The sequence below is a fragment of the Acomys russatus genome, chromosome 19 (assembly GCF_903995435.1).
Source record: "Acomys russatus chromosome 19, mAcoRus1.1, whole genome shotgun sequence".
Lineage (NCBI taxonomy): Eukaryota > Metazoa > Chordata > Mammalia > Rodentia > Muridae > Acomys > Acomys russatus.
Genome location: NC_067155.1, coordinates 19,593,119 through 19,618,525, shown reverse-complemented (window position 1 = coordinate 19,618,525; position 25,407 = coordinate 19,593,119). Strand labels below are relative to the sequence as shown.

Here is a 25,407-nt window from a genome sequence, read left to right as displayed (position 1 = left end):
CGTGCCTTCCAGTAACCGGTGGTCATGGGAATTGTAGTCCGTGTCCGTGCCATCCAGAAACCCGCGGGAATTTGTCAGCTTCTGTCCTCTGCCTCTTTCATAGCCTGCCAGTCTTCACTAACCAAGACAACCCCTTTGGAAACGTTCCCCAGGGTGGACAACCCTATTGGCCATCAAGAAGCCAGAACTGGAGCCACAAGGTGAGAAAACTCCAGGTAAACGTCTGTGCCTGAGGCTAACAGCCTTAAGTGGCCCCTGGAGGGAAGGATGTGACGAGAACGCGATGAGAGATCAAGAGAACCCCCGCCCCCCCCCCAAAAAAAAGCCGGGCGGGGTGGTGCACGCCTTTAATCCCAGCACTCGGGAGGCAGAGGCAGGAGGATCTCTGTGAGTTCGAGGCCAGCCTGGTCTGCACAGCGAGTCCAGGACAGCCAAGGGTTACACAGAGAAACCTTGTCTCGAAAGACAATAAAAAAAAATAAAAATAAAAATAAAAGAGAGAGAGAGAGAGAGAGGGAGAAACCCATACCCACTGCTGGTGGCCTTCCCACTTCTACCTCCCTAGTGCCCGGATCCCCAATACAGCCCACTTAGGTTGTGAACGGAACCTCCCAGTGGGAACAGTGTGGAATGTCCCCTGCATGTGTGTTCTCACACACACACACACACAGGCACACACCCCCGCTGCGGAATCGCCCTTCTGAGCTGACCTGTTCTCCCTGTGTCTGGGTCTCAAAGGCCGCAAGCTCCCATGGCCACAGCGGCCAGTTCCCCTGAGCTGTCTGAGGAGTCCTGGCCGTCCAGCTCGGGGACCCCCTCCCCACCCAGTACCACTGAAGGACAAAGCACCTCTTCACCACTCACCCTGACTGACAACGCGGACTCCTCGGTGGTAGCCAAGTGAGTACCAAAGGTCCTTGGCGGGGAGAGGGGAGGGAGGAAGAAGGCATCCCATAATAACCACCAGAGATGGCACACCTTTCATGTGTCTTAGTGAGGGCCGTGGAGCCTGGGTTCAGCTCTCTATTGCTTTGGCCTCGGTTTCCTTGAATTGGGAGTATTAACCACACACATGCACTGAGGCTGCTTTGAATTCTCAGCTCCTTCCTATAATGATCTGTAAGAACACTCATTGCGGCCGGGCGTGGTGGCACACGCCTGTAATCCCAGCAGGTGGATCTCTGTGAGTTCAAGGCCAGCCTAGTCTACAAAGTGAGTCCAGGACAGCCAAGGCCACACAGAGAAACTCTGTCTTGAAAAAAACAAAAACAAAACAACAACAAAAGCACCCACTGCCAGGTGTTGAAGGTACAGCACTCCCGGAAGCAGAGACAGACGGATATCTGGGTTTAAGGACAGCCAGGGCTACACAGAGAAACCCTGTCTCAAAAAAAGCACAAGCACAAACAAACAAAAAGAACACTGATCAGAGAGTGAGTATTTGGGTATATAAGATAAGAGGTTCAGATTCTGTTGGCCGTGGTGGTGCACACCTTTAATCCCAGCCCTCCGGAGGTAGAGGCAGGGGGATCTCTGTGAGTTCGAGGCCAGCCTGGTCTACAAAGTAAGTCCAGGACAACCAGGGTACACAGAGAAACCCTGTCTCGAAAAACAAAAACAAAACAAAAAGCAAACCAACTGCTTGCTTTGGTAGATATGAAGAAAGCAGTTATTTTATTTTATTTTTTTCTTCTCTGTGTGGCCCTGGCTGCCCTAGAACTCACTCTGTAGACCAGGCTGGCCTTGAACTCAGAGATCTGCCTGCCTCCCAACCCCACTCCCTAAGGGCTGGGATTAAAGGTGTGCGCCACAACTGCCCACTGGATCAAAGCAGCTCTTTTTATCTGGGCCACTGAGCATAACGCTCCATGGTGCTCAGAGGAAAGGTGGCTGTGCCCACTGCTGTTGTGAGGACGACTATTTTTTTTAAAGATTTATTTATTTATTACGTACACAGTGCTCTGCCTGCATGTACACCTGCAGGACAGAAGAGGGCGCCAGATCACCATGTGGTTGCTGGGAATTGAACTCAGGACCTCTGGAAGAGCAGTCAGTGCCCTAGTGCCCTTAACCGCTGAGCCATCTCTCCAGCCCAAGAGGACGACTATTATTAGTCCATGGCTTCCTCCCTCACTTCTGCCTCTTACCCACTGATGCTCACAGGTACATAAACAGGTTCCGCCAAGCTCAGCCCACAAGCCGAGAGGAACGCCAGCCTGTGGGCCCGACCCCAGCTGACTTTTGGTGGCTACAGCCCAAGTCTTCAGACTTCAGTAGTTACCCCGCCGCACCAGGTACCTAAAATCTTTCCCGCTCAGGGCCCCGGCCTCTGCTCTTCCTGGTCCCTGTGACTCAACCGAGGTTTCCCCAGCAGGGCCTGGTGAACTTAACGGGAGATCTACAGTTCCACCTCCCACTGGGACGGCCAGTTCATCCCCGGCTTCGGCTCCTCTTCAGAAAGCAAAGCAGGTGACACTGTCATCCCCTCCCTGTCCCGTGTGCCTGAACTGACAATACCAGCCCTGGGACAGGATTAGAGACAATGACCAAACAAAGAAAGGGCTCATAGACGCGGTGATGCAGCTCCCTTGACCCCAAGTACCATATAAAGTAGGAGTGGGGGACCCAGAGCTGTCGTCTCAGTGCGAGGGAGGCGAAGACGGGAGGCTCAGAAGGTTAAGCTCACTGGAGTTTGAGGCTGCTTGAGGTATATGCGATCCTGTCTCAAGAAAGTGATAACAGAATAAAATTTAAGACGAGTTAAGGGGGCTGGAGAGATGGCTCAGCGGTTGAGAGCACTGACTACTCTTCTAGAGGTCATGAGTTCAGTTCCCAGCAACCACAAGGTGGCTCGCAACCATCTATAATGTGATCTGATGCATACTGTATACATAATAAATAAATCTTTAAAAAAAAAAAAAAAAGACGAGTTAAGGGCAATTCTGAGCTCTTTAAAAAAAAAAAAAAAAAAGCAGGTGCGCATGCGTCTTCAATGTCTTCGTGTTGCTGTGACCAGATCACTTGATAGAGACTGGGGAAGAGAGGTGTGTTTGCTCAGTTTCGGGGGTGTCAGTGTAGCATGGCAGGAGTGTGCGGCCTGTCTGTCTGTCTGTCTGTCTGTCTGTCTTAGCGGACCAGGAAGCAGAAAGTGCAGGCTAGAACCAAGGGCAGTTATACCTTCAAAAGCCTAGTGGCCCGCCAGGTCCCACCTCCTAAAGAATCCATAGCTTTCAAAATAGTGCCATACCCTGAGGGCTGAGCATTCAGAACATGAGCCAGCTCCATATTTTTGGACAGTTTCTGTCTGTCTGTCTTTGTGTGTCCGGCGGCGGGGGGGCGGGGGGGGCGGGGTTTGTTTGGTCAGAGGACAACTTTCAGGAGTTGAACCTCTTCCTTCCCTTCTGTGGATGTTCTAGGGACCAGACTCAGGTCACAGACCGGTACAGAGAGCCCTTCCCCCAGGAAGCCATCAGTACTGGGGCGGCCGAGGTAGCAGGGTGGAAGGGTCAAGGCCAGCCTGGGTTCCAGAGTAAGAGCCTGTCCCAGAGGACAAAGCAGCAAAGAGAGCCTCTCTGCCCCAAGGTAGAGAGAAGCAGACTGTGAGCCGCCCCCCCGGCCGCAGGAAAGCACCAGGTGGGGTATGGGTCCCCCCAGGCCTTCTGCAGAGAGCCTCTTCCGCAGCAGCCTTTGGCATAGACCAGCTTCCGGCCCCTCTCTCACCGTGTAGACTCTGAGCTCGTGGAACTCGTCTCTGCTGGACTTGGAGACCCTGAGCCTACAGAGCAGAGCGGCCAGGCTGCTCAAACGCAGGTGATGCTCTTCCCCATATTATCCCCTCACTAGCCGCACCCCTAACCCTAACCGGTCCTCACCGCCCGCCTCACTGGTGTGTTCTCTCCGCAGCAAAGCCTCCCTCTCCTCCTCCCTGAGCCCCAGCGATGCCAGCGGCTCCTCCTTCCTCATCAGCTCTGACGGCCTCTCTCCCTGCTCGGCAACCTTCCATCCAGACTCCAACAAGGGTCCTAGTCCAAGAGAACCTGCATCAGGAGGTAAGGATTCATGGTGTAGCCGGATTCAAATCCCATCTTGTGTACTTACTGGTTGTGTGAACTTTGGCCTGCCTGGGCCTTGTTTCTCTAAGAACCAAGAATAATAATTGGATCCTTCACTCACAGGGACTGTAAGGATGAAATTAGTTCGTGGAGCCGGGTGTGGTGGCGCCCGCCTTTAATCCCAGCACTCGGGAGGCAGAGGGAGGCTGATCTCTGTGAGTTCGAGGCCAGCCTGGTCTACAAAGTGAGTCCAGGACAGCCAGGGCTACACAGAGAGACCCTGTCTCAACCCCCCCCCCCCCCAAAACAACAAACAAACACACACACACAAACCGAAAAAACGAGTTGGGTGGTATCCGGGCAGCCTGTCTGCACAACCCTACGGCACAGTGGAAGAGCGGCCTTCAGGCATCACCCGGTGCCCTCTCCTCAGCCCTTTCCCTCTCTACTCCCTCCACAGCAGCCCCGGTGATTTCCCAGGCCACCATCCCAGCTCACCGCCCGGCCTCCTCTCAGGCAACCCTTGAGCCTGAGGAAGACATCTTGTACCAGTGGCGCCAGCGGCGAAAGCTTGAGCAGGCGCGAGGAGGAGGAGGAGGAGGAGGAGGAGGAGGAGGAGGAGGAGGAGGAGACGGAGGAGACGGAACCTGGGTGTCGCCTCTGACCCCAGCGCTCACCACTCAGGTAAGTTGGAGAGAGAGAGAGAGAGAGAGAGAGAGAGAGAGAGAGAGAGAGAGAGAGAGAGACCAGGGGGACCTTTCACCTCTCCCTTCCCGCCTCAGACATCTCTTTCTGTCCCCAGACTCCTCCTGTTTCTGCTGTGACTCTTGGTTCCCAGGGGACCCAGCCTGCTGCTGCTGCTGCTGCTGCTCCCCCATGGGGCGGTGTGGCCCAGCCTCTTCCCCCACAGGCCTTCTATGTGGACAGGCCTTCTCCTCTTTCGGGGTTCTCTCCACACATCTGGGCCCCCAGCCCCCACGGGCTTCTCTGGCCCCCACAATCCAATCCCTGGGTACCTGTCGGGATGATTCCTGCCCCAGTGCTAGCCTCCACCCTTGCTCCCCTGGCCTCCTTCCAGGCCCCACCTCCCTCTACTCCAGCCGCCCCAGTCCCCACCCCTGCACCCCAAGTCTCCATCCCAGTGCGCCCAGCCTGCACCTCCGCTTCTCCAGCTTCCTCCACCTCCCTGGGGCCAACCACCCCTGAGCCGAGTAGCTCTGCCCAGCCCCAGGAGCCGAGCCCCAAGCCACGGAGAGCCGGCGCTTCCTCGTGCCCGGTGACTGCCGGGCCGGACACTGCAGCTCCCGAGGCTGCGGGTTCGCAGCTCAGGGGCGCCCTGGGCCGGGTAGTGACAGCTCGGCTGTTCCCCGACGTCCCGGAGGACACGCCTCCTCCTCGCCTCGGGAGCCAGCCTCCTTCTGAGGCCACCGTCCCTCCAGCCAAAGTTCCTCCCCGTCAACCCGAGTCCCAGCGAGGGTCCAGGACAGACTCACGCAGAGCCATGGCCGCATCCTCCACTTGTAAAAGTAAAGTCATCCCCCGAGCCGAAACTGGGGGCTCACGGCCGGCAGCAGCTCCCAAGGCATCCGCACTGTCTCTAGAGGTCCGGTCGCCAGAATTGAAGACCTCCGCGACCCAGAGGGGAGCTGGTGACGCGCCCGCCGTGGCCACGCCCACCTCAGGCCACGCCCCCTCCGAGGACTTGCTCGCCCAGGCTGCCAGACTCCTGCAGGCTGCGGAAGGTGAGGGGGGACCTTCCTGGGCACCCGGGTAATCGTGATGGCGGCCCCTAAACCCTGTGTCCGCCCTCCTGGAGCTCAGCCTTTCACTCTCCAGACTCTGACGGCAGCGAGTTTCAGGAAGACCCTGTGTTGCGGGTGCTAAGAGCTCAGAGGGCAGAGCTGCGCCAGCAGAAAAGGTGACTGTTCTCCATCACCAGGATCTAAGATACTGGCGCACCCTCTCTCCCCCGCCACTCCCACCCCCAGTCCTGTGACACCCCTACTGGGTGCCTGCCTCTTCCAAGCCCTTTTCCTGAAGCCCACCCGCAGCCCCAGATTCTCTTTTTCTTTTCTTTTTTAAAAGATTATTTATTTATTTGTTTATTTTCTCGTTTTTCGAGATAGGGTCTCTCTGTGTAGCCTTGGCTGTCCTGGACTCGCTTTGTAGATCAGGCTGGCCTCGAACTCACAGCCATCCTCCTGCCTCTGCCTCCCGAGTGCTGGGATTAAAGGCGTGCGCCACCACGCCGGGCTCTTTTAAGACTTATTTATTATTTATACAGTATTCTGCTTGCATGTACACCTCCAGGCCAGAAGAGGGGACCCGATCTCATTGTAGATGGTCGTGAGCCACCATGTGGTTGCTGGGAATTGAACTCAGGACCTTTGGAGGCTCTGAGGTGCTCTTAACCTCAGAGCCATCTCTCCAACTTCTACCTTTCCGGCTTTTCTTCAGGAAAGTGGATGCCCAATTATCCCTCCTCTTGGACCACATTGAAGACCCAGGGCCTTCGTCTCCTTCAGCCAGGTCATCTCCCAGCTCTCCAAGGCGTCTGAGGAGGGAAGGAGCCTCTCTTGAGGCCAGGAGACTTTGAATTGTAAAAATCCTGTTCTTCCTGGGCCGGGGAGATGGCTCGGGGACAAGCACTTGCAAATGTGAAGAGTTTATGTTTTAATTTTGTGGTTGTTTTTTGTCTGTTTGTGTTGTTTTTTCGAGACAGGGCTTCTCTGTGTAGCCTTGGCCATCCTGGACTCACTTTGTAGACCAGGCTGCCCTTGAACTCACAGCGATCCACCTGCCTCTGCCTCCTGAGTGCTGGTATTAAAGGCGTGCGCCACCACCGCCTGGCTTAAGACCCGAGTTCAGATCCCCGGAGCACACACAAAGGTAACTGACAGGCCAGCTGTGGGTCTCAAACAAGGACCGACAGCTGAAGTCCTGAGCTCCGAACACACTCTAAAAATGAAGTTGTCCCCAGTTAATGGTTTTCCAGTTTACTGTTAATCTCTAAGCAATGGAGTGCTATAGCAAGGCTGATTGTGCTGATATGGAAATGTAACCCTTCCCCGCCTCCCCTGACTAGTGAAACAAAATTTCTCTGTGTGTGTGTGTGTGTGTGACTATGTGTGTGCGTGTGTCTGTGTGCGCATGCGTGTGCATGGACCTACGTAAGATGGGGACCTTCATTGTGTAACTCAGAAGTGGACTGTTATGTCTCAGATGGAGACAAAGGCACCGTCTCTGGTCCTAAGAAACATCAGTGTTGGACGACAGCACATCTCCCATGTGCACTAGCATCTCTCCCGCTCTGGTCGCCATCTCCATCCACGGGTGCTCAAAGACCTGGTGTTTCCACAAGTTTCCCCTCTTCACTTTGTGCAGCTGCGTTTTCCCTTCGCAGGACCAAAGCCTCTGTCATCCTGACTGCCCTCCCTCCCCACACAGCCACCTGGCATATCATAACTGTCCTCCCCGCTGCCCTCCCCTCAGTCTAGGCTACCCCCTACTGCCCTCCCCTCAGTCTAGGCTACCCCCTTCCTCTCCCAGCTCCTCCCCTCAGTCTAGGCTACCCCCTTCCTCTCCCAGCTCCTCCCCTCAGTCTAGGCTACCCCCTTCCTCTCCCAGCTCCTCCCCTCAGTCTAGGCTGCCTCCTTCCTCTCCCAGCTCCTCCCCTCAATCTAGGCTACCCCCTTCATCTCCCAGCTCCTCCCCTCAGTCTAGGCTACCCCCTTCCTCTCCCAGCTCCTCCCCTCAGTCTAGGCTACCCCCTTCCTCTCCCAGCTCCTCCCCTCAGTCTAGGCTGCCTCCTTCCTCTCCCAGCTCCTCCCCTCAATCTAGGCTACCCCCTTCATCTCCCAGCTCCTCCCCTCAGTCTAGGCTACCCCCTTCCTCTCCCAGCTCCTCCCCTCAGTCTAGGCTACCCCCTTCCTCTCCCAGCTCCTCCCCTCAGTCTAGGCTACCCCCTTCCTCTCCCAGCTCCTCCCCAAAGTCTAGGCTACCCCCTTCCTCTCCCAGCTCCTCCCCTCAGTCTAGGCTACCCCCTTCCTCTCCCAGCTCCTCCCCGCAGTCTAGGCTACCCCCTTCCTCTCCCAGCTCCTCCCCGCAGTCTAGGCTACCCCCTTCCTCTCCCATCGAAAGCTTTGTCATTACCATCAGCATACCTGCTCACTCTGACACGCTTGCCACAAAAGAGGGACCTTGAAACTGAGCCCTTCCACAAGTTGAGTGTAGCCAAAGGAATGCAGCTTTAGTTAGAAAAGTGGGTACTGTCCTCCTGCTCTTCTGCTTTCTTTGACTCAGGCATGCCTCACAGCATATGCTGTAATGTCTGATTGCTGGGCACAGTGGGACACACCGGGAACCCCAGGACTCTGGGACAGGAGCAGTTCAACTTTGGGGCCACCCTCATAGTGAGACCCCATGTTGAAAAACAAAAGGATCTGGGGGCTGGAGAGATGACTCAGCTGTTAAGAGCACTGTCTGCTCTCCCAGAGGTCCTGAGTTCAATTCCCAGCAACCACATGGTGGCTCACAACCATCTATAGTGAGATCTGGTGCCCTCTTCTGGCATGCAGGTGTACATGCAGTCAGAACACTCATACACACACACACACACACACACACACACACACATACACACCCCAACAATAATAACAAACAAATAAGTAAAAGATTTATTTACAAAAAAACAAATCAGTTGTTACGCCAGGTGGTACACACAAGAATGCACCGACTGAGCTCACTGAGATGTGTGGATTTCATTGTACGTGGTTGTTTTAGTCACTTTTCTATTGCTGTAATAAGACACCGTGATCAAGGCAACTTATAAAAGAAAGTGTGTATTTGGGGCTTAGGCAGGAAGCAGGAAGCAGACCCTGGAGCAGTAGCTGAGAAATCACATCTTGGGACACAAGCAGGAGACAGAGACACTGGGAGTGGGAGTCCTCTGGAACCCCAAAGTTACCCCCAGTGTCACGCCTCCGCCAACAAGACCATACCTAACCACTCCCAAACAGCCCCACTGACTGGAGATGAGATATTCAAGCAGTGGTTTACCTCAGAAGAAACACACTGAGGGGCGTAGTGACAGCACATGCCTATCATTGAAAGGCCTTGGGCTCCATCCCTAGCAGTGGAGAGGCATGCTAGCTCCCCACAGTCACACACCCTTGATGCCAGCCAAGGCAGGTGATCTCTGTGCGGTCAAAAATAAGCTGGCTACATAGAGACATTCAGGCCAGCCAAGGATACATAGTGAAACTCTATCCCAAAACAAAACGAACAAGAATCTCTACTCAAAATAAACAAGAAATCCGTGTTGAAATAATTAGATATAAGTACTGACTTTTAAAAAGAGAAATCAGCGCTGGGCGGTAGTGGCGCAGCCTTTGATCCCAGCCCTCGGGAGGCAGAGGCAGGCGGATCGCTGTGAGTTTGAGGCCAGCCTGGGCTACAAAGTGACTCCAGGACAGGGAAACCCTGTCTCGAAAAACCAAAATAAAAATAAAAAGACGTGTTTATTATTTTATGCAGGCAGTGCTCGGCCTGCATGTACACCTGCAGACCAGACGAGGGCACCAAGTCTCATTGTTGATGGTTGTGAGCCACCATTTGGTTGCTGGGAATTGAACTCAGGATGAGCAGCCCGTGCCCTTAACCTCTGAGCCATCTCTCCAGCCCAATGGGATGCATTTCTAACAGGCAGATCTCTATGTCAGAAACAAGGTGAACATGTGATTTCAGCCTTTTGGAGTAGCTTTTTAAACATAGGAACCATAAAAGATGTTGATAACATCCCGATGGCCTTGAGAAGGAGGAGGAGAAGGCTGCCTGAAGAGCTGAGTCACACAGGGGTTACTGCGGCTGGTCAACAAGCCACGCCCAGAGTTTAGTGGCATCAGATGCCAGGGCTTATGGACTCTACAAATCTACACAGCAGGGGACAGTGAGCCTCTACTCAGTCTGGGGAGAGTTGGAGATTCCTTGACAGCTGTAGAATCCTCTGGAACTTCCTCACTTAAAATCCAGCATCAGGGCTGAAAAAAATTTGGAAATCGGAGCTAGGGGCTGGAGAGCCGGCTCAGCAGTTAAGAGCACTGGCTGCTTTCCCAAAGGACCTGGAGTCAACCCTCAGCTCACAACTGTCTGTAACACCATTTCCAAGGGATCTGACATACTGTCACATGGGCACACACCCAGGCACAACACCAATGCACATAAAATAAAAATGTTGACAAACTGAGCTCGATAGGGAACTGACTGTCAAATCTCAGGTCTAATGCTTTCAGTCCAGCTGTGTGAAATCCTTCAGAGCCTCAGAAGGGTCACTTTTCCCCCCAGATGAGGCTTCTGGCTGCAAACTTGACAAGAGACAGGCATAAGTGGAGTGGCAAAGAATGCTGGCACAGGGGCAGATGGGGAGGGGCAGGGGGGTGAGAAGTCACTGTCACAGGACCGAGGCTAGCGAGCTCAGTAAGTCAAAACAAGAGACTGGGGACACGGGATAGCTCAGTGATAGAGCACATACCTATCGTGTGAAAAGCCCTGGATTCCATCCACTAGCACTGGCGGAAAAAATACATATATATACATATATGCACATAAAATAAAAATATTGACAAACTGAGCTCAATTGGGAACTGACTACCAAATCTCAGATCTAATGCTTCCGGTCCAGCTGTTTGAAATTCTTCAGAGCCTCAGAAGGGTATATATACGTATATGTGCGTGTGTGTGTGTGTGTGTGTGTGTGTGTGTGTATACACACACACTGAGCTGGGGGTTCTTTCTTTCTTTCTTTCTTCTTCCCCTTTTTGAGGCAGGGTTTCTCTGTGTAGCCTTGGCTATCCAAGACTCACTTTGTAGACCAGGCTGGCCTCGAACTCACAGAGATCCACCTGCCTCTGCCTCCCGAGTGCTGAGATTAAAGGCGTGCGCCACCACGCCCGGCTACAAGCAGGTTTCTTTCTTTCTTCTTTCTCTCCTCTCCTCCCCTTCCTTTTGCCTCCATGATATTTTGAGACAGCGTCTTCCTTATTCCTCTGACCCCCCCTGCACCCACTTTCCCATTGCTGGAGTCACTGTGTAACCCAGTTGACACTAGCCTTTGAGCTTCTATGTGATAAGACTGTATTTTTCCTTTGTTTTGATTATTTGTGTATCCCCGAATTAAATGATCGTCGTCTTTAAACGCCTGCAGCAGGGGGGCATGCCCGGGGACAAGGGTCCTGCTCAGGTCCGGATCAATGAGAGCATCCTTCCGGAAAGGGCGTGTCCGCAGTGCTTTCTGAGCGCTGCTCTATCATTTAAAAAATAAAAATAAAAAAGACTGTACCTCGCTGAGAGGCACGAATAATGTTCTAGCGTTCCATACGGAAGCTTCTCCCAGGGAGAGAAAAAAAGAAAAAGAAAAAAGGACGCCAAAGGCTAGAGGCCGGCCTGTAATAAAGCGAATATCGGGGAAACAAGAGAAAATTGTCCGGTGTGGATGGGGCGAGGCCAAGTCGCACAGAGCCGAGGGTGGGGAACTCAGGCTGGGTGCCAGGGGTCGGGACGGGAGGACCCCCACCCCCGCTTCGCGAAGGCCGCTGGAGGGATGGCGGTCGGCGAGCGAACCCAGCGGGGCACGGGACTTGGAAAGGGCCGATCGCTTAGGGAGAGAAGCGGCGGCAGCGGAGCATAAAGAAAAACCGGGTTGTGTTATCTCGGGGGGGAAAGGGGCGCCCGCTCCGCTCACAGCCAATGCCAAGCAGGCGTGGGCGTGGCGCTGTCAAAGCAAAGGCTGGGGGCGGGGCTTGAGGATCAGAACCAATGGGCACCCGCCTTGTGGGCGGGGCTAACCGCTCAGGCCCAAACCGGAGCCAATGAGGAGGGCCTCCGCGTGCCCGCTGAGCCCGCCCCTCGTGGGGTGCGCGCCGGAGTCCCGCCCCCCTCCCCGGTAGCCGTTAGGGGCGGGGCCTGCGGCCGCCCGCGCGCACGCCCCACGCCCTCCCTCTCCCCCCCCTTTGTGTCACCATGGCGGCGGCGGCGGCGGCGGCGTTGGCGGCGAGGACTGCGAACGAGGTCTCCAAAGCCGCCGGGGTCTGAGGAGGCTACCGCGACCATGGTGGTGAGGGGCCCTCCGGGGGCCACCCAGTCTGTCCGTTTGTCCGTCCGTCCGTCCGCGCGGCCCCGCCCTGCGCGCCCCGCCCCCCACACCCCGGCCCCGCCCGAGCCCGCGCGCCTCCCGCCCCTCACTCACCCTCCGTCGCGGTAACCCCCCCCCCCCCGCCATCACCCCCCCCCCATGGTCTCCTCCTCGGTCCGGTCCTGGGTCGCAGCCCCCGGGCCTCGACCCCGCCCCCTCAGCGAGCATCCTTCCCTCTTTCCCTACCTCCCCCCCATCCCGCCGCCCCCCCGACTCCAGGCCCTGAAAAGGGGGTGACAGTGGCGTGGCGGAGGACCCGGGCTTGAGGAAAAGGGGGCTGGCTCAGGGAAGGACCCCGCGCCCCGACGAGGGCATCCCACCCCCCAACACCCCCACCCCGCTGCAGGCGTCCTCATCCCCCTCAGTCGGGTACCCTCCCGACCACCCACCACCTCCTGCTCCCACGCCTCAGCCCCACCCCCACCTCATCACTCGTCACTCCATGCCCGACCCTTTTCTTCTCCTCCTTCGTTTTCACCCCCACCTGCTCTCAATCCTCCCGCCGACATCGATCAGAACCTTTTATCTCAGCTTCTCCCGACGCCGCTTCCCCATCCTTCATCCTTACTCTACCCCAGAGGCCAACATCGCGCCTCCATTCCACTTGAGCCTCGGGGGTGGGGTGGGGGCTTCTCCATTTCCTCTTGTCTTCATCTCTGCCTCGTCTTCCTCTCCCACCATACTGCTCCCGCTCATCCGTTCATCCGCTCATCCATCCATCCGATTCCCTCGCTCCACATTCACTGAGACCTCCTCTGTGCAGGCCCCATGCTCCAGGCACAGAAACAGTCAGATCCCATCCTGCCTTGGGGAGCGTCATGGGCTGGCAGGGGACAGACTCTGAGGGTGAGACCCAGGGGTGTGGAGGAGGGGAAAGCCCAGTCTAGCAAATCCCCGAATCCCCATCTGGCGGCTGGTTAATTCACCAGAGTTGCCCAGTCCATGCTGTGCATAAGGATTGGCACCTGCGTGTCAGGCCCAGAGAGGAACCTTCATACAGTACAAACTCCGTGTCCAACAGCTGGGCATGCTGGGGGGCTCGGCCTGACACCCTATGTCGGGGGAAGTTGGGAGTCCAATGGGAGAGGCCAGCTCCCTGCCCAGAGGCACCTCAGAGTGAGATGGCTAAGCTCAGGTAGAGCTGTGCAGCCTGGGGTGGCGGAAGCCCAGGAGATGGGCACAAATGTCTATAACAGCCTGCGTGGACAGAGGGGCCTTTCTGGAGGGACACACTTCTGAGGTGATGGCTGAAAGAGGAGGAGGAAGAACCTGGTGGCAGGTGGGGACACCATGCCCCAGTCTAAGGAGTCGCCTTTGCAGGGGCGTAGAGGGGAAAAGCCGACAGGGTAGCAATTAGCTGAGACTGGGGGCGGCAGGGCAGAGACAGGCCTGCAGAGGCCAAGGAACCCAGCTCAGGGAAGTTCCACCCTCGGACCTGGGATTCCTGACTTCATCCAGAAAGCTTGAGAGTCACCGAAGCCAGATCTGTGAGAAAGCGGCACAGTGGTTCCTTGTGGAAACCATCCTGTCCTGGCAGGAGGGGAGAGACCAGGATCAGAAGACAGATGTGGACTGGGGAGGGCTAGGCAGCGACAAGTGACTGTGCCCTGCGGCTGCTCTAGAAGGGTCTTACGCGTGCACACACAAGACCAGCATGCTCTCTGCCCTCCTTCCTGTTGCCTGCTCACCCTTGGTCCCTGCACCTCCAGCCCTTCATCCGGGACCACACAGGAAGAAGCAGGCTGGCCTGCTGCCCAGCACTCTCCTCCTGTGGACCTACCCTTTCCCCCCCCTGCAGCAGGACAGTGTGTGGAGCCTCCAGGCTCAAGGCCCAAGCTGGCAGATAACAATGCTCCCGTTGTCCCTGCTCCCATCCCTGGGGGCCTCTGATTGCTCTCTCTGCTCTACAGGCCCGCAGCACTGACAGTCTGGATGGCCCAGGGGAGGGCACAGTGCAGCCCGTGCCCCCTACTGGGGGGCCTGGTGCAAAGGGGAAGCCTGGGAAGAGGTGAGGATGCCAGGGGGTCTAACTAAGGAGGAGGAATCTCCAGAAGGGGCTGTGGGTGATTGTAGCCTGTCTTTCCAGGCTCTCGGCTCCCCGAGGTCCCTTCCCCCGGCTGGCCGACTGTGCGCACTTCCACTATGAGAATGTTGACTTCGGCCACATTCAGGTATGGGGACTTCCGCCCGGGTGGGGAGCTGAGCACTAGCAGCTGCTTTGCCCGAAACTCATCCCTGATCTCTGGCCGCCTGCATGTTGGAGCAGACGAGCAGGAATCCAGCCGCAGCTAGAGCATGCTGGGAGGGCTGCTCCCTCGTTCACCGTGTGTCCACTGTTTATTCTTCCCCAGCAATGCTCTGTGAGGCTTTGTCTGGACCCAGACAGTGACATCGCCAGGCCCTGTCCTTGTGGAGGTCCGAGAGGGGAACACAGACCTAGCCCTAGATAGTCAGCTGGGAAAAGTCAGGTCTGGGACAGAGCTAACCCCCTCCCTCTGGCCTGTGCTTCCTCCTGCAGCTCCTGCTGTCTCCAGAGCGCGAAGGCCCCAGCCTCTCTGGAGAAAATGAGCTGGTGTTTGGGGTACAGGTGACCTGCCAGGTGAGGCTGGCTGCCTCTGCTTCTCCTCAGCCTGAGGGACTGGCTACATTAGTCCTCAGCTCTGTATAACTGAGTCTGTGCCCTCGGGCCTGTCTGCCCCCACAGGGCCGCTCCTGGCCTGTTCTCCGAAGCTATGATGATTTCCGTTCCCTGGATGCCCATCTCCACCGGTGTATATTTGACCGGAGATTTTCCTGCCTCCCAGAGCTCCCTCCACCCCCAGAAGGCACCAGGGCTGCCCAGGTAACCTACTGGACTCAAGTCCCTTCCTGAGCCATCAACAGTGTGTCATGGGCCATGTGTGCAGCCCACACGACAAGGCAAATAGATAGCAAAGGCCTCCTGAGTTGGGCATGCTGGTGTAAGCCTGTGAGCTCAGCACTTGGAAGGCTGCAGTCGTATGAGCTGAGTTCCAACCAACCAGAAACATAACAGGGTGTTAGAGGGCCCTTTAGTCCAGGGGCTTCACAAGTCAGCACAGCCACGTGGGTGTCACTCCAGAGCGCAGCCTAGTGTGACAAGGCATGTTGAGTTTAGCAGCGGAGCCACGCCCAGGCATCCAGGTTGACTCCCAGCCTTGCTGAGAGCCGAGCTGGCACTGCGGGAGGGCAGAGGCCCCACAGCCATCTACTCAGAGGCCCTCTCCTTGGCAATTTCCTCCCAGATGCTGGTGCCGCTGCTGCTGCAGTACCTGGAGACCCTGTCAGGCCTGGTGGACAGCAACCTCAACTGTGGGCCTGTGCTCACTTGGATGGAGGTGGGCCTGGTGTGGGGAGCCTGGGGCTGGGGTCCACGGAGAGGTGTGTGAGGCACAAGCAGCAGCCTAGGAGTGCGTGGGCACAGAAAGGAAGGAAGCTAGCGGGGAGGAGGAGGAGGAGGCGGCATTGGCATTTCGGTGTCTGTGTGGGTGCATGCCTGCAAGGGAAAGGTGTGTGCGCGCATGTGTGCCTGTGTGCGCGTGGCTGTGTGTGTATGTGGCTGTGTGTTATGTGGCTCTGTGTGTGTGTGTATGTGGCTGTGTGTGCGTGTGCACACGTGTGGCTGTAGGGATTTAAAGGAATACTTGTTATAAATGTGTTGCTTGTAATTGACAGTGCATCTGGCTCACAGTGGCCTAAACTAAGTGACACTTGGATAAAATGTGTAGCGTCTGCTGTGAAGGACGAAAGTGCAGGTGTCTTTGGGGCTTGGGGGACAGGAGAATCATGGGACAAGCCAGGGGTGGGGAAGAAGAAGCATCTTTTTTTCTTGTTGCTGTTATTTTGTTGTCTTTAAACTTTGTGTGTGTGTGGTTTTTGGAGGCAGGGTTTGGAGACTTTTTGATTTTATGTGTATGACTGTTTTGTCTGTATGTGTGTCCACCTACCTGATGAAAGCGTCAGGTCCCCTGGAACCAGAGTTCCAGATAGTTGTGAGCTGCCACGTGGGTGCTGGGAACAGAACCTGAGTCTGCTAGAAAGCACTCTTAACTACTAAGCCATCTCTCCAGCTTTTTAAAAAAGGTGTTTGGACAATAGTTCTGAGTGACAGGCACTCGTAGGGACAGGTGGCAGCCTCACAGGACACAGAGGAAACTGGTCTGACTTCTTGCCACGTTTTCCCTGCACCTCAGCTGGACAACCACGGCCGGCGCCTGCTCCTCAGTGAGGAAGCCTCCCTCAACATCCCTGCCGTGGCTGCTGCCCATGTGGTCAAGCGGTACACTGCCCAGGCGCCGGATGAGCTCTCCTTTGAGGTGAGACTGGGCAGGAGTGGACTCTACCTGTGCTCCCTGCTTCTCCTGCCTCTTCTGAACCTTTCCCTCCACACCTTCCCAGGTGGGAGACATCGTCTCGGTGATCGACATGCCACCTGCAGAGGATCGGAGCTGGTGGCGGGGCAAACGGGGCTTCCAGGTGCGCTGGCTTGGGGTGAAGATGTGCAGCAGGGCACGATGGCCGCTAGGGAGGCCCAGCTCCTCACTGTGCTCCTTGTGCAGGTTGGGTTCTTCCCCAGTGAGTGCGTGGAACTCTTCACAGAGCGGCCAGGGCCCGGCCTAAAGGCAGGTAAGTACCATAGAGGGCGGGCAACCCCTCACCCTCTGCCTACCACCTGTCCTTTCTGCCATTGCCCACCCACAGACGCTGACAGCCCCCTGTGTGGCCTCCCAGCTCCCCAGGGCATCTCCTCTCTGACCTCAGGTAATGGGAAGAAGGTGTCAGGTCTTGATGCCTGCCCGGCCGAGCCCATGGTGCTCTTGTCTCTGAGTGCTCTGCATTTGCCCCTGCAGCTGTGCCCCGGCCGCGAGGGAAGCTGGCAGGGCTCCTCCGCACCTTCATGCGCTCTCGTCCCTCCCGCCAGCGGCTGCGCCAGCGGGGCATCCTGCGGCAGAGGGTGTTTGGCTGTGATCTCGGCGAGCACCTCAGCAACTCAGGCCAGGATGGTGAGGCCTGGGCCCTCTCGCCCGCGCCACCTCAGATGCAGCTCTGGGCCTGACTGCAACCCTTCTCCCAGTGCCCCAGGTGCTGCGCTGCTGCTCGGAGTTTATTGAGGCCCACGGTGTTGTGGATGGAATCTACCGGCTCTCAGGCGTGTCCTCCAACATCCAGAGGCTTCGGTGAGCACCGCAGCCTACAGTCATGAGCGCCTCTGTCCCAGCCCCTGCTACACGCTAGGGCTCCATTTGTTGGGTGTTAGGAAGACACAGTGCAATGGTGACGGGGCTTCCTGAGGAGGTGACAGCCAGGCTAAGGCTGGAAGGCCAGAGGGTCAGCGCCACAGACTCCACCACATGCCAAGACTAACTAACTCTAGGGCTGTGGACTCCACAGGGAATGACATACCTCAGAGGCCCTGAGGGACAAACAAGAAGATGGCTGAAGCTACCATGTGCAATGGAGAAAAGTAGACTGGGCTAACAAGGGCAGAAAACAGTGAGAGCGAGGAGGAGCTGCCAGACTAGTGACCCCAGCGCCTGGGAGGCAGGGGCTCCTGCTAAGCTGTGTAAGAGGCTTTCCTAAAAACAAACAACAACAAATCAAAAATAAAACAAAAACAAAAACACCACCACCCACTACCACCAAAAATGAAAATCAGGCCAGGTGGTGGCGCACGCCTCGGGAGGCAGAGGCAGGCAGATCGCTGTGAGTTCGAGGCCAGCCTGGTCTACAAAGCGAGTCCAGGTCAGCCAAGGCTACACACAGAGAGAGTCTGTCTCAAACACTGCCCCCCAGCCCGCAAAAAAAAAAAAAAACCAGGATGGAGAATGTGTATTCTTGAGTATCAAGTATTGAGGGAAGGAGACCTCATGGGAAAGAGGCGAGGAGATCAGGGGACAGCCTGTCAAAAGCGCCCATGGTAGAGGCAGCAGCTGTACAAGGGCCAAGCTGCAGCACAGTCCTGAGACCCGCCCAGGCAGGCAGCCCTTCACTGGGGTTTCCAGGCAGGCGCTCTGTCAGTGAGCCCCTGCTCCTTGTGCAGTGCCGCTCTGACGACTCGGGATTTGGGCTTTATTTAAGGGAACCACCAGAAGCTGTGAACCAAGGAGGCACAAAGACAAGAAGGCATGGGGCGGGGGACGGGCAACAGGGACCACAAGGTGAGAGCAGGAAAGGCGAGGGCACAGGGAGCTGAGTGGAATTTACCTGTGAGCAACAGACACGCTACCAAGTAGTGAGCACCTCATTTCCCAGTGACTGCTTAAAGGCCAGAGAGTGGCACAGCCCGGGGCTATGGTGGGACAGGGTTAGACTCTAGAGTCAGCCTCGGGTAGCTAAGGCGAGGCTTCTTGCCCCTGAGCCTCCATGCCCGGTCTCTAAATGTGTCGCTCCTTGTCCTGCCTCGCAGAGTCATTGCAGGCTCAGTAAGGTCCTCCCTCTGCACCCGCACAGGCCTAGGGAAGGCTGCTGTGCTCGTGTGTAGGCGTGTGGGCAGGGACAGGGCCTGACAGCAGGTTAACACGGTCCCTCCTGACCCGCTGGTTCTCAGGCACGAGTTTGACAGCGAGAGGGTCCCTGAGCTGTCTGGCCCCGCCTTCCTACAAGACATCCACAGCGTGTCCTCCCTCTGCAAGCTGTACTTCCGGGAACTGCCCAATCCCTTGCTCACCTACCAGCTCTATGGGAAGTTCAGCGTGAGTCAGGGGACTGGCGGGGGCAGCGGGGGCAGCATCGTCATGCCTGTCACGGTCCAGCACCGTCACGCCTGTCCACCCACCATGGCAGGAGGCTATGTCCGTGCCTGGAGAGGAGGAGCGGCTGGTGCGAGTGCATGACGTCATCCAGCAGCTGCCTCCGCCTCACTACAGGTAAGTGGGCCGCAGCCGGGGCGCAGGGCACAGGAGGTGAGCAGTCATCAGCCGCTGCTTCTGCCCCCCAGGACCCTGGAATACCTGCTGAGGCACCTGGCCCGCATGGCAAGACACAGCGCCAACACCAGCATGCATGCCCGCAACCTGGCCATTGTCTGGGCACCCAACCTGCTAAGGTCAGCTGCTCGCAGTGGGTAGACGCCATTCAGAAGCTGACTGAATAAAGACCTATGTGGGACCCATGTGAGCGTCTGGGGAGAGTCAGACTGGGCAGGAGGAGCAGAGCAAAGCTGAGGCGATGGCCCTGGTGACTTGGAGGGACCCCAGAGAGGTCTACTGGGCTGCAGGTTGAGTGGATGAGCATGGGCCCAGAGACGACGTCACAGATCATGGGAGACCAGGCGCATAAGTCAGTAAAGACTTCACTGTGTGCTGAGGGAAGGCCTGACTGACTCGGGAGCACAGGTTCTCTGAGGCAGACTGCTGGGCAAAGAAGAGAGCAGGGAGGGGCTACTGTGACGTCCACGTCAGAGGAATGGAGCCTGGGCCTGGATGTCAGTCAGCTTTCTCTAACTATAACAAAATACTCGTGGCAGTTAGCTTATACAGAGGAGGAATTTGTTTGGAGCAGTTGCAGTCAACTGATTCCGTGGCTTTGGGCTCGTGACAAGGGAACATAGTGGGTATATGTGGCCGAATAATACTGCACAGCTCATGGCCAAGGCCCAGGGAGGGCATGGGGGACCAGGACCCATGCTTGTCTTTGCAAGCATGCCTCCAGTGCTCCCCAGGCCCGACTCTGGCATTTGGGGGATTGTTTCCCAAACTATACCATGTAGGGTGGGGGCAGGAGCGGGCTGTTGGAATCTGCGTGGGCTTTCGGAGGTCCCGGTGCACTCAGTGCTGCATGTGGGTGTGAAGGAAGGATGGGCCGCTGACAGCCTTGACGGTTAGAGCCACCTGAACAAGCACCTACACTGCCAGTCAGGCTCACGGTACTTGGCCTTGACCTTGCTCTCCCCACCACCAGGTCTATGGAGCTGGAGTCGGTGGGGCTGGGCGGGGCAGCCGCCTTCCGAGAGGTCCGGGTGCAGTCGGTGGTCGTGGAGTTCCTGCTCACCCACGTGGAGGTCCTGTTCAGCGACACCTTCACCTCTGCTGGCCTGGACCCTGCAGGTATGTCCAGCCCAGCCCCTGACGTCCTACCTACTGCCCCTCAGTGTCAGGGCTGCAGTGGGAGGGCAGGTGGGCTCCTGGCCCTCCCCCCACCCCACTGACTAGACCTCCCCTCCAGCTCCTTGAGGACCCCGCCCTGGCCCATCCCTCCCCGCGCCCCCCCTCCTTCTCATTTCAGCGCCTACGCCCAGGATCCCCACCTCTTGGCCAGGACGCCGTTCTTCCTTCACCCCTTATAGCTCCTGGGGGCGCGTGGGGCCTTGGGTCCACCTGGGAGGAGGTGGGAGGTCCCCAGACTTGACCCCACCCTGGCCCTGCCCAGACTCCCTGCCCTGCCCCGGACCCCAGCCCACTCAGGACTCTGCTCATCGGAGCCTCTGGCCCGAGGTAACTGACCAGAGCCACTGCCCTTGCTGGCTGCTGGGAGCTGCCTTCTCATCAGCTCGTTCCGCCTCACCCCTCCTCCTCACCTGCCTGCTGCCCCGCCCCCACTCCCGCCTGATCGACACCGGCCCCCTGCCTTGCCAGCCCGGGTGGGCACGCTGCGGGGCCGGGGCTTGGGCTGTGGCGCTTGGCTTTGGCTGTAGTCTCAAACGGCCCATCGCTTATAGTTGTCCCCTCTCCGACCTCTCCAGGTCGCTGCCTCCTTCCCAGGCCCAAGTCCCTCGCAGGAAGCGGTCCCTCCACTCGCCTGCTGACCCTGGAAGAAGCCCAGGCGCGAACCCAGGGCCGTCTTGGAACACCCACGGAGCCCACAACTCCCAAGACCCCAGCCTCACCGGTGGGAAGGTATGATGGGATGCTGGTGAGGGCGGGGTTAGCCTGGAGGCCCTGGTTCCTCAGACGGCCTCGTGTCTCTCGCCCAAGCTCCAGAAGGAAGAGAGAGAGGGGGCAGAAACAACGCAAGCCAGGGGGCAGCAGCTGGAAAACGTTCTTTGCTTTGGGGCGGGGCCCCAGCATACCCCGGAAGAAGCCGCTGCCCTGGCTGGGTGGCAGCCGAGCCCCATCGCAGCCTTCAGGTCAGAGCCTGAAGCCACCTCCTCCAGTGGCTATGGCGCTGGAGAGGAGTAGTGACTTCCCACTTCTCCCTGGGGTCGGGGAGTGGCTATGGCGCTGGAGAGGGGTGACTTCCCACTTCTCCCTCCAGGCAGCAGACCTGACACTGTCACACTGAGATCTGCCAAGAGTGAGGAGTCTCTGTCATCGCAGGCCAGCGGGGCTGGTGAGTGCCCAAGCTGAGCTAGGAGGCACTGAGAGGCCCTGTTGTACTTCAGACTGGGGGAGAGGGCCTTGGAGTTTTGGGGGGTTTTGTTATTGCTTTGAGACCATGTCTTGTGCTCTGGCTGGCCTGAAATTTGCTCTATAGCCCAGGCTGGCCCGACAACCCTTAACTGCCTCAGGCCTGGGAACTGAGATTCTATGTGAGTCACCAGATCCAGCAAGGGACCTAAACTTTGGTTTTTTGAGAAAGGGTCTCTTTGTGTAGCTCTGACTGTCCTAGAACTCTGTAGACCAGGCTGGCCTCGAACTCACGGCGATCCGCCTGCCTCTGCTTCCCGAGTGCTGGGATTAAAGGTGTGTGCCAGTACTGCAAATGAGATGTAAATTTCTATTGATAGTACACATTGGATTCGCTGGTTCATATGGGTCTTTCCTTTTGAAAATATTTAATATTACACACACTCCCCAAACTCCCTGTATGCAATTAAAAAGCCCCCATTCATTACTTGAGAGTGCCCACCCTCCACCCCAGGCTGCCCCTGACCAGAGGCACCCTCTTGACAGCCATCATCCCTCACACATCCCTCACGCGGGAGGCTCGCTCACACACGGGTGTATTTGTCCCTGTTACTCAGTTCTATTGCTTTGAAGCATTTGTGGGCAACATGGGAAGTGGGGGGCACGCTCCGTGTGCAGCTTCATTTCCACTTGCCACACTGCCATCTCAGCTGGCCAGGACAACGTAGCTCCCCACCGCGCTCTCTCTCTGTCTCCTGTCTTTGTGCGTGCACTCAGCATTCCTCCAGCCAGTGGATCTGGTGAGTCTTGTTAGCAGTATCACCAGTCCTCGGAGATGCTCTGTAGGGTCAGGACACAGCCTGACAGGGTCAGGACAGCCAGTGGTTTTCCTGGGGGGGGGGTCTGTCTAGACGCTGCACAGGGCACGATTCTGTCACTCACGCTCTGCGTCTGGACCAGTTCACAGCCTCGCTCTGCCTTCCCTGTGGCCAAAACAGCTCTTCTGTCTCACGCTGTCTCTGCCACGTCGCACCGTGTCCCCACTGATGTGCGCTCTGTACAGTTCTAGCCTCTAATGTGGTGTCCCCTCCCACAGGGCCTGCAGGGGCTGCGCCGGCTGCGACGGCCCCACTCCAGCAGCGATGCTTTCCCCGTGGGCCCAGCTCCTGCTGGCTCCTGCGAGAGCCTGTCCTCCTCCTCCTCCTCCTCCTCCTCCTCCTCTTCATCCTCCTCCTCAGAGTCCTCAGCAGCTGGCCTGGGGCCGCTCTCTGGGTCCCCCTCGCATCGCACCTCCGCCTGGCTAGATGATGGTGACGACCTGGACTTCAGCCCACCCCGCTGTCTGGAGGGACTTCGAGGACTGGACTTCGATCCTCTTACCTTCCGCTGCAGCAGCCCCACCCCAGGGGATCCTGCACCTCCTGCCAGCCCAGCACCTCCAGCCTCTGCCTCTGCCTTCCCACCTCGGGCGACTCCACAGGCCCTGTCGCCCCATGGACCCACCCCTGCTTCACCCACTGCCCTGGACATCTCAGAGCCCCTGGCGGTATCAGTGCCACCTGCTGTCTTGGAACTGCTGGGAGCTGGAGGAACACCTGCCTCGGTGTCCCCAACACCGGCCCTGAGCCCCAGCCTGGGCCTCCGTCCCCACCTCATCCCCTTGCTGCTGCGTGGAGCTGAGGCCCAGCTAAGTGACACCTGCCAGCAGGAGACCAGCACCAAGCTTGCACCAGCCGGCCCGCACAGTGAGTCCTGTTCAGGAGACGCCCCTCGCACCAGGCCCCGGGCTGCCCCAGGCTCCAGCTGAGCCCCTTTGCGTTCCTTTCTGTATCCTAGGTCCTGGCATGGATCCACCACTAGTGTCCCCACCCTTGTCTCTGCTGCGCCCTGGTGGGGCTCCACCCCCACCCCCCAAGAACCCAGCGCGTCTCATGGCCTTGGCCTTGGCTGAACGGGCTCAGCAGGTGGCAGAGCAACAGAACCAACAAGAGCAAGGGGGGACTCCACCTGCCCCCCACTCCCCTTTCCGCCGGTCACTGTCCCTAGAGGTGGGTGGAGAGCCTGTGGGGATGTCAGGGAGTGGGCCACACCCTCCCTCCTTAGCCCACCCAGGAGCCTGGGCTCCGTGTCCACCAGCTTACCTCCCAAGGCAGCAAAGTGACGGGAGCCTGGTGAGAAGCCAGCGGCCCTTGGGGACCTCAAGGAGGGGTCCCAGAGGCCCTTCCCAGGTCAGCGCCCAGCTCAGGGCAAGTGGGACTTACAGGGACACTCCGGAGATGACGGCCCAGCCCCCGTGTTCTGTCCCCTCACAGAGTTCCAATCCCAGCTTCTTCTCAGCCCCCCGAGAGTGTCTGCCACCCTTCCTTGGGGTCCCCAAACAAAGCTTGTACTCCCTGGGTCCCCCATCCTTCCCACCCAGCCCCCCAGCCCCAGTCTGGAGGAACTCTCTGGGTACCGCCTCAGCACTGGACAGGGGGGACAATCTGTACTATGAGATCGGGGCCGGGGAGGGCATGTCCCACTCAGGCCCCAGCCGGCCCTGGAGTCCGTTTTGCTCCGTGCCTCCTGACAGGCTCAATGCCTCCTATGGCATGCTTGGCCAGTCGCCACCACTCCACAGGTCCCCCGACTTCCTGCTTGGCTACCCACCTCCTCCCTCCTGCTTTGCGCCTGACCATCTTAGCCGCTCCGCTTCCCAGCACCTTGCCCGGCGCCCTACCCGGCCTGAGCCCCTCTATGTCAACCTAGCCCTAGGGCCCAGGGGTCCTTCCCCTGCCTCTTCCTCCTCTTCCTCTCCTCCTGCCCATCCCCGAAGCCGATCAGATCCTGGACCCCCTGTTCCCCGCCTCCCGCAGAAGCAGCGGGCTCCCTGGGGTCCCCGTACCCCCCATAGGGTGCCTGGACCTTGGGGCTCCCCCGAACCTCTCCTGCTTTACAGAGCAGCTCCGCCAGCCTATGGGAGGGGGGGAGAGCTCCGAGGATCCTTGTACAGGAACGGAGGACATAGAGGGGAGGGGGCGGGTCCCCCTCCTCCTTACCCCACACCCACCTGGTCCCTGCATTCAGAAGGACAGACCAGAAGTTACTGCTGAGCTAGGACCCAGAAAGGGCCCTCCCCGACACTGGATCTCGGCCCAAGTCAATCCCTTGTTTTGTATCTTCCTGAGCTCGCTACCCCACCCCAGGTTTCTAACTTTGTAACTTGCTCTGATGTGGGTTCCTAACCCAAAAATCATTGTGTCCCTACCCTGGGTTATAGGGTATGACCATCCCCCACCTCCCTCCTGGGGCCCTTGCACAAACTGGGGTGGGGGACAAGGTTGACACCGTGTCCTCCTCCTCCTCCCTCCAGGAGCCTCTAGCCTGTCCTGGTCTGTGCACAAGGGATGGGGACATAGTTCCTGCCCGCCTCTCCCCATGCACCCCACTAAACCACCTGACAACATTAATGAATAAAAATGGCAGAAATTTGGCCAGTGAGTGATGAAGAGACAAAATGGAGAGTTTACCACTTTCTTTGCTTTTGAGGCAAACATTGAAGGTTGGGGGTCAGTCCTGTGGGCTCACAGGGTGATGTCTGCAGGGAGAGTTGTGGGTGCCCGAGGTGTTCGGCCTGCGCTCGCCTTCAAGGTGGCACTTACTCTGCAGCTCTGTCATGATCTCCTCCAACAGATCCATCCTGGGCAGCAGTAGGGCAGAGACAGGCCTGGTGAGCTCAGGGAGGAGGGAGGGGCCCCGGGCCGCCCACCACAGGGCAGCCTGCTGTCTCACTCCTGTAGGCTGGAGAAGAGGCTGCCTTCAGTCAGCTCTCCATCCTCACTGTCAGGTCTCTGCAGGGGGAAAGGTTGGAGCTGCCCAGGAGTCG

At 57.7% G+C, this 25,407-nt stretch overlaps 2 protein-coding genes across 2 annotated transcripts; both read left to right on the top strand.

Moving 5' to 3' along the window:
- Positions 1-24: 24 nt before the first annotated feature.
- Positions 25-6,691, top strand: Proser3 (proline and serine rich 3). Its single transcript, XM_051162070.1, has 10 exons — positions 25-200; positions 739-900; positions 2,164-2,294; positions 2,372-2,469; positions 3,728-3,810; positions 3,904-4,049; positions 4,516-4,736; positions 4,855-5,794; positions 5,889-5,970; positions 6,510-6,691. Exons 1-10 carry the CDS (start codon positions 25-27, stop codon positions 6,646-6,648), a joined length of 2,178 nt encoding a protein of 725 aa, XP_051018027.1. The 3' UTR covers positions 6,649-6,691.
- Positions 6,692-12,070: 5,379 nt separating this feature from the next.
- Arhgap33 (Rho GTPase activating protein 33) lies at positions 12,071-25,022 on the top strand. Its single transcript, XM_051162780.1, has 22 exons — positions 12,071-12,162; positions 13,004-13,086; positions 14,151-14,248; positions 14,327-14,411; positions 14,759-14,839; positions 14,945-15,082; positions 15,504-15,596; positions 16,452-16,574; positions 16,657-16,734; positions 16,818-16,884; positions 16,960-17,019; positions 17,109-17,261; positions 17,333-17,435; positions 18,806-18,950; positions 19,042-19,124; positions 19,196-19,303; positions 20,158-20,303; positions 20,939-21,092; positions 21,171-21,322; positions 21,451-21,523; positions 22,638-23,296; positions 23,379-25,022. The coding sequence occupies exons 2-22, from the start codon at positions 13,009-13,011 to the stop codon at positions 24,632-24,634; spliced, it is 3,933 nt and encodes a 1,310-aa protein (XP_051018737.1). The 5' UTR covers positions 12,071-12,162; positions 13,004-13,008; the 3' UTR covers positions 24,635-25,022.
- Positions 25,023-25,407: the final 385 nt, after the last annotated feature.